Source organism: Lontra canadensis, unplaced genomic scaffold, assembly GCF_010015895.1.
Source record: "Lontra canadensis isolate GAN:19392208 unplaced genomic scaffold, GSC_riverotter_1.0 scaffold41, whole genome shotgun sequence".
Taxonomy (NCBI): domain Eukaryota; kingdom Metazoa; phylum Chordata; class Mammalia; order Carnivora; family Mustelidae; genus Lontra; species Lontra canadensis.
The window spans coordinates 2185483-2193133 of NW_022631035.1; the positions used below are offsets into that span (position 1 = coordinate 2185483).

Here is a 7651-nt window from a genome sequence, read left to right on the forward strand (position 1 = left end):
TGCGTGACCACCGGGGGGCGGGGCGGTCGCGCACGTGACCGCGGGCGGGGCGGGGCCAGGGCCGCCGCCATGCACCGCCGAGGGCCGGCCTGCGGGCTGCTGCTGCTGACCCTGGTCCTCTGCCGCTCGCACCGGGCGCGTCCCCGGAACGTGCTGCTGCTCCTCGGTGAGTGCGTCGCCGCCGCCCGTCCGGCGAGCCCTGCGCCCCTTCGCGTCTGCTCCTGCGCTCCCCGCTGACCCGGCCCGTTCGTGGCCGCCTTGGGGAGGGAGGCAGGGGCGGCCTCGCCCACCGCGGGTCCGGCCAACCTCCAGCACCCCCGTCCGGCCTCCGCCCTGACCCCCACCCCACGCTGCCCAGCTCAGCGGGGCCTCTGGCGCGGGAGCATGGGCGGCTCTCCGGAGCTCAGCGGGGTACAGCCCTAGAGGGGCTGCCGGCGAGGGGCGGGCGCCCAAGTCCGCAAGGACGGCTGCGTGCGGGGGCGCCCCGCTCCCCTCCCCTGCCCCGGAGGAGCCCTGCAGGTTTGTTTCTAGACCCGGGAGTGCTGTGGCTCCAATCTTCTGGCTGAAAAGCGCAGCCCCCCCCCGCCCCGCCCTCTCCCCTAACCGCAGCCCTTCCCCCAAATCACAAGTTCCCCCGGCGCCCTGCTGTTCACGAGACTCGGTGCCCAGGGTCCGGCTGTCACAAGACGGCCCTGCTCTTTCCTCTTTTGAGGTCTGGCGTTTTGCCAGACTCATTCTTTCTGATTAACTTTGTGGTCTCCAAGCAGGCCCGTCCGCTGATGGTAGCATAAAACAGTTCTCTCCTACTCCATCGGCTCCTCCTTGCTGGGGACACGGGTGCAGAAACCCGTCCTCCTGTGGCCGCTGCAGAGCCAGGACCACCCAGTCCTGCCCACTTCCTAACAGGGCTGCCTGAGTACCGTGTCCTCTGGGTGTCCCGTCCCCCTGGGCATCAATCCCAAGCAGCTGTCATGCCGCCTTGGGTCATGCCCACCTGGGTATGCCACTTGCATGGGCTTCCCTGGCCCAGGCTGCCACGGCCTCAGTGTCTCTGCCTTCCTCAGCGGACGACGGAGGCTTCGAGAGTGGCGCCTACAACAACAGTGCCATCAGCACCCCGCACCTGGACGCCTTGGCCCGCCGCAGCCTGACCTTCCGCAATGCCTTCACCTCTGTCAGCAGCTGCTCCCCCAGCCGAGCCAGTCTGCTCACCGGCCTGCCCCAGGTGAGGGCCGCAGGGGGGCAGGAGGATGGCATGGGAGAGGGAGCGCCCCTCCCTGACCTCTGCTGGGACATGCCCACGTTCTCTTACCCACCGCCCGAGCTCTGGCTCCCCTGCTCCGTATGACCGTGAGCAGAGCACTATTTGTGCACCTCGATCGTCTCACCCGTTAGATGGGGTCATGATAATACCTTGTTCGTGGGATCGTTACGGGTGGGCCCAGCTCCTACTTCATACATAAGGCACCCAGGAAGGCAGGAAGGTGTCCGACACGCTCTCGCCCAGCGTTAACACATGTTACGGTATCGCTCAGGAGCCCGAGTGCCGGGAAGAGCTGCACTTCCCCCGTGTGTGTTGTGCTAGGACACGCACAGTGCAGAGCTCACCCTTTTACTCCTCCGTGAGCGTCCCCCCTCTATCACGCTGTGGTGTAGCCGTGGTCCATCCGTACGTCTCCAGAACTTCCTCATCTTCCCAGACGGAAGCGGGGTGCCCGTCAACACTGCTCCCCACCCCCTCCCCCAGCCCTGGCGGCCGCTCCTCCCCTGTCCGTGTCTCTGAACTTGGTCACTCCAGTATCTCATGTAAGTGGAGTTCTGCAGTATGTGTCCTTTTGTGACGGCCTTACCGCCCTGAGCGTGGTGCCCTCCGGGTCCCCCCACGCTGTAGCACAGAATGTCCTGCCTTCTCACAGCTGAAAGCGCTGACTGCGTTCTGTCGTATGGGTATGGCCCGTGTTGTGCACCTGTCCATCTGTCCCCGGACACTTAGGTTGTTCCTGCCCGTGACGATGATGAATAGTGTTGCTGTGAATGGGGGGACACAGGCACTTCCTCCGGTCATGTTGTCTCATGACATCGTCTCATGGCAAGCTGCTGTGTCCCGTATGTCCCCATCCGAGTCCAACGCCCACGTGGAGAGGCAAGCTGTGACCAGTGCCCAGCCCCCGCCAGTCCCCTGAAGGCTCCTCAGGCCACCGTGGGCCACAGGAGTGAGGACAGGGCTGCCCCATCTCACCTTAAGTCTTTTTTCAGTCTGACTTTGTGTTGTGTCGGCTATTTTTTTGGCTCTGTAAAAAATCCAGTTAATCGAGGTCTGGTGCTTTTTCTTCCCACTGTGGTGTGCGCTCATGACCAAAGAGTTGGGAAGTACAGGTAGACAGGATGAAAATAAAGGCCCCGCCCCGTTATCATGGGTGCACTTTCCCGCTTTGTGTTTCCTGCCGCTGTCCCATGAAGCGGGTGGGGCTGGGGGAGGCGGTGGACTCTCTGGGGGCTCCAGGGGGGCCTGGGAAGGGGCGGGCTGAGAGAGCAGGAGCGGGCGGCGTGGGCCCAGCCTCAGGGGCGTCCCCCCGCAGCATCAGAACGGGATGTACGGCCTGCACCAGGACGCCCACCACTTCAACTCCTTCGACGAGGTACAGAGCCTGCCGCAGCTGCTCGGCCGAGCCGGCGTTCGCACGGGTGAGCGGCCTCGTGCCACAGTGGGAATGGGCCCCGGCAGGCGAGACCTGGTCCTGAGCTACCCTCCGCCCCATGTCATGTCCTCAGAGCACCCCACGGCCGGGGCCTTCTCACTGGGCCCTGGGTCTGTGCGGACAAGGGCCTGGGCTGACCTCATAGAGGCCACTCCAGGGCACGGGGTTTGGGGGGCGGAAGAGGGCAATGGGATACCTCAGGGACTCTGGCAGGCCTGTGTCCCCACCTCCAGGCATCATTGGGAAGAAGCACATAGGGCCCGAGACGGTGTACCCTTTCGAGTTTGCGTACACGGAGGAGAATGACTCCGTCCTCCAGGTGGGACGGAACATCACCAGAATTAAGCTGCTGGTTCGGAAGTTCCTGCAGACTCGGGATGACAGGTGTGAGGAGGCCCCGTCCCCTCCCTCGAACGGCCAGACCTCTGGGCAGTTAACCTGTGATGCACATCCCAGAGCCTTTAGTTGGGATCCTTGGAGGCCCCAGGTAGAGGAGCGAGGGAGGGGGGAGAAGTTTCCAGAAACTCAAGTTAAAAGGAAAGGAGGCACGGGGAAGTTGAGGCGGACAATCCCAGGGAGACTTCCAGCTCCAGAGGAGTGAGCAGTGCTGCAGGGTGTGCCCTCCTAAAGGTCGGGGCTCTCCAGAGTAGAAAGCCAGGTGGCACATCCGTCGGCTGACCTCGGGACTCAAGCCCCCCTCTCTGGGCAGGCCCTTCTTCCTCTACGTCGCCTTCCATGACCCCCACCGCTGTGGGCACTCCCAGCCCCAGTACGGGGCCTTCTGTGAGAAGTTTGGCAACGGCGAGCGCGGCATGGGGCGGATCCCAGACTGGAACCCGCGGACCTATGACCCACAGGACGTGGTGGTAGGAGAGAGCCCTTTGCAATATTTCCAAGATGCTTGCGTGCCCTTCCTTCTCCGTCTCTTAAATCCAAGGGCTTGGCAGCCCTGGCCCCGGGTGTGTGATTTTGAGCACGTTTAAGAGGAGACTCCATGACTTACTGGATCCGGGTTCCCATCTGCAGAGCCAGGAGAGAGAGGCGTTGGCATGTGGAGTGACGTGTCCAGGAGCAGGGACGTCCTGGGCTCAAGCGTGCATTGGTGGAGGGTGGTCTCAGGCCCTGGGAGGAAGGCTGGCTCCCTGGTGTCCTGCCCCAGTTCAAGGACTGTCCACCCCTCCCCCCAGCCCATCTGCCTGTTTGTAGCCCTGACCTCGCACCCACACGCCCCTCCAGGTGCCTTACTTTGTCCCGGACACTCCCGCAGCTCGAACTGACCTGGCCGCTCAGTACACCACCATCGGCCGCATGGACCAAGGTGGGTTCAAGGAGCCCGGGCAGTGGGGTATGCTGCAGCGTGGGCCCCCGTCCCAGACCAGAGCTCTGAAGTCACAGTGTCAACAGGACTGTGCCCCCCCGCAGGCCCTAGGGGACAGGATAGTCCTTCCTCTTTCCAGCGTCGGGTGGCACCAGGCGTTCCTTGGCTCCTCGCTGCACCCCTCCCATCTCTGCCCGTCTTCACACAGTCTCTCGCGTGTCTCTCAGTGCTGCTGCTTTTTTTTTTTCTAAGATTTTATTTATTTATTTGGCAGAGAGAGAGGTCATAAGTAGGCAGAGGCAGGCAGAGAGAGAAGAGGAAGCAGGCTCCCTGCTGAGCAGAGAGCCCAATGCGGGGCTCGATCCCAAGACCCTTAGCCCATGACCTGAGCCCAAGGCAGAGGCTTTAACCCACTGAGCCACCCAGGTGCCCCGATCTCAGTGCTGCTTCTATAAGGACACTTGTCATGGGATCTAGGGCCCTCCTGGCCACGTCGAGCCGATCTTCTTGAGATCCTTGGTGACAGCATCTGCAAAGACCCCTTCTTCAAACGGGGTCATGTTCACAGGTTCCTGAGGGTTTATCTTTGTGGGGATCACCATTCAGCCCCCACAAGAGGTTGGAACCTTTATAGCATCCCTGTTGGTGCCATGAGCGGATGGTGACCTAGAGAGGGGGCAGGCATAGGAGTCCTGTCTTCCAGCCACCACCAGTACTGCCCTGGTTATCCCCATGGGACAGGCATGAAATTCCAGAAAACAAAACAAAGCCAGCGTCCGGCTGGTAGTGGCTGCACAGGGTGGCGTGGATGTGCTAAGGGACGGCCGGCGTCCCTGGCCTGCTGCAGGACACGGTGCTGGGTGGGACGGCAAGGGTGCAGGGCCCAGCAGCTGCAGGAGGAAATGTGTGAGCGCACGCACATGCCCATTCCCGCATGCCCGGCTGTGGCTGAGCTCTGCTGTCCCCTCTGCTCTCCCAGGGGTTGGACTCGTGCTCCAGGAGCTGCGCACAGCAGGTGTCCTGAATGACACCCTAGTGATCTTCACGTCCGACAACGGGATCCCCTTCCCCAGCGGCAGGACCAACCTGTACTGGCCGGGCACAGCTGAACCCTTGCTGGTGTCATCCCCAGAGCACACGAAACGCTGGGGCCAGGTCAGCGAGGCCTATGTGAGCCTCTTAGGTACGGCTCTGCAGCTCACGCAGGGGCAGGGGAGGGGAGGTGAAAATTCAGGGGCACCACCAAATCCGGACAGTGCTCACACCGCTGCCTTACGTGGTTCCCACACCACCTGGGCAAGGAAGGGACGGCCACCCCATTCTACAGATGCAGTCCGGAGGATCAGAGAGGGCAGGGCAATTGCCCACCATCACACAGCTTGTGAGCACCGAGCTAGGATTCTAGCTTGGGTCTCGGTCTTTGAGGCTGTTGCTCCTCCCACTGGCCCACAGGTGAGCGTCACACTGTCACACTCGCACGCAGAGCTTGTTAACCCCCCGTACGGCAGGCCCCGCCCCCAGAGTGTCAGACACTGTGGATTTGGGGTGGGGCCTGAGAATTCACATTTCTGACAAGTTCCCTGGGTGATACTGATGCTGCAGGCCCCACGCCACCTCCACTTTGAGGGGTCAGGGCAACAGGGCCCACATCTCCCTTTGTCTCCAAAGCACAAATCGGGAGTACTGTGGCCACAGCACAGGGCAGGAATCCATGAGCCCCCCACCCCCCATGGGGGCTTCCTTACTGATCCGGAGGATTCTGGTATGATCCTAAATATCGCCAGGTGGGGGGCCTCTTGTTAAAGGCACTGTGTCCTAGAGGGCCAAGATGACCGTGCCAGGTGTGGGACCTAGTGCAGCTCCTCCCTGTTGGTGATCCCATGTGCGAGGCGACCCACCGGCATTACAGAATGGCTTGGGAGCCAGAGCGGCTTGGGGGCTGGAGGGCCACCATGCTGAGACACAACCTTCTCTCCAGATCTCACGCCCACCGTCTTGGACTGGTTCTCCATCCCTTACCCGAGCTATGCCATCTTTGGATCAAAGCCTGTGCGGCTCACTGGCCGGTCCCTCCTGCCGGCGCTGGACGCAGAGCCGCTCTGGAACACTGTCTTCGGCAGCCAGAGCCACCACGAGGTCACCATGGCCTACCCCATGCGCTCCGTGCACCACCGGACCTTCCGCCTCGTGCACAACCTCAACTTCAAGATGCCCTTTCCCATCGACCAGGACTTCTACGTGTCGCCCACCTTTCAGGACCTCCTGAATCGCACTGTGGCCGGCCGCCCCACGGGCTGGTATAAGGACCTCCACCGTTACTACTACCGGGAGCGCTGGGAGTTGTATGACAGGAGCCAGGACCCCCACGAGACCCGGAACCTGGCTGCCGACCCCCGCTACGCGCAGGTCCTTGAACTGCTGCGGACCCAGCTGGCTAAGTGGCAGTGGGAGACCCATGACCCCTGGGTGTGCGCACCTGACGGGGTTCTGGAGGAGAGGCTCTCCCCCCAGTGCCGTCCCCTCCACAACGAGCTGTGAGCATCCTTGGGGGCACATGGGTGGCTGTCCCAGACCGGGCCCTGATGCTGGTGTCATTCAGCCGCTGCCTGGAGGGGAGAGAGTGTGCCCTGGCCCTTCGTCCCCCCGTGACAGGGGACACTGCTTTCCTTGTGTCTGAGCCGGGTCTCAGCACGGGAATTCCAGGGGATCCAGGAACAGGGCGGGGCCCCCCGTCTGTGACAGGTGAGGATGGTCGTGATCGGGTTGGGACCTGGGGCTTGAGGTCCTCTTCCCTCCTTGGGGCCCCCACATGTTCTTGTATCCTTTGCCTAAGAGGAGACGGGGCATCCGGGTATCGCGTGGGTGGCAGGAAGGTTCAGACTACACTCCGTGTCGGGACACAGTATCTGCCTTTTATCAATCTCTGGTTTTGAAAAAACCTGAGACCAAGCCTGGGGCTTGTTTTGCTTTGCCCCTCGGTCAAGTTCCTGACCTTGGCTGGGTTTCCACGAGGCCACTGATTCCTGGTGGGCTCCCTGCACACCCGGTTTCAGTCTGTGGTCTAAGCCAAGCTTGTCCTTCTTTTTGGATGTCCGAGGCTGAAGAGCCTGTCCTCTGGCTCGGGCCGGCTCTGTCCGGTTGGACATGGGGCTGTGGCACGAATGTTGCTCATTGATGCTCCAGCCCTGCCCGGCGTCCCCCTGCTGTCCCTGGACGCAGAAACTCTCCCTGGAGAGCCTAGAGCTCGGGGTCTTTTTCCCTTGAGTGGGTGGGCTTCTGCCCTCCCCTCCCCCACAAGTCCACCCTGGGGGCATGGACGGAGAGCCACAGTGCCCGGTGCTGCAAAGCTTTGTATTTCAGTAAAACACGCACAAGGTCATTTTCTGGCTTATTTACGGTCCTGCCTGCCTCAATCCCAGAGCAGCTTCTGGGGCACTCGGGTTCAGGGGCGCCGCTGCCAAAATGGTGGTCAGTCTGCTACAGTGGGGGGCAAGGCCAGGGGCCGGGGGGCCCAGGAGTGCTTGGCCCGGCCATGTCCACGTGTCTCCTGAGCTCTGGAGGTGGAGTAAATGCTCTTTACTGTCCGGTAGAGGGGGGCAGAGGTGGGGCTCGGGGCAGCCCGGCCCGTGTGCGA

At 62.2% G+C, this 7651-nt stretch overlaps 1 protein-coding gene across 1 annotated transcript; it reads left to right on the top strand.

Moving 5' to 3' along the window:
- Positions 1-41: 41 nt before the first annotated feature.
- Positions 42-6591, top strand: SGSH (N-sulfoglucosamine sulfohydrolase). Its single transcript, XM_032870435.1, has 8 exons — positions 42-166; positions 1065-1225; positions 2580-2685; positions 2933-3083; positions 3409-3565; positions 3936-4017; positions 4997-5200; positions 5996-6591. The coding sequence occupies exons 1-8, from the start codon at positions 70-72 to the stop codon at positions 6553-6555; spliced, it is 1518 nt and encodes a 505-aa protein (XP_032726326.1). The 5' UTR covers positions 42-69; the 3' UTR covers positions 6556-6591.
- Positions 6592-7651: the final 1060 nt, after the last annotated feature.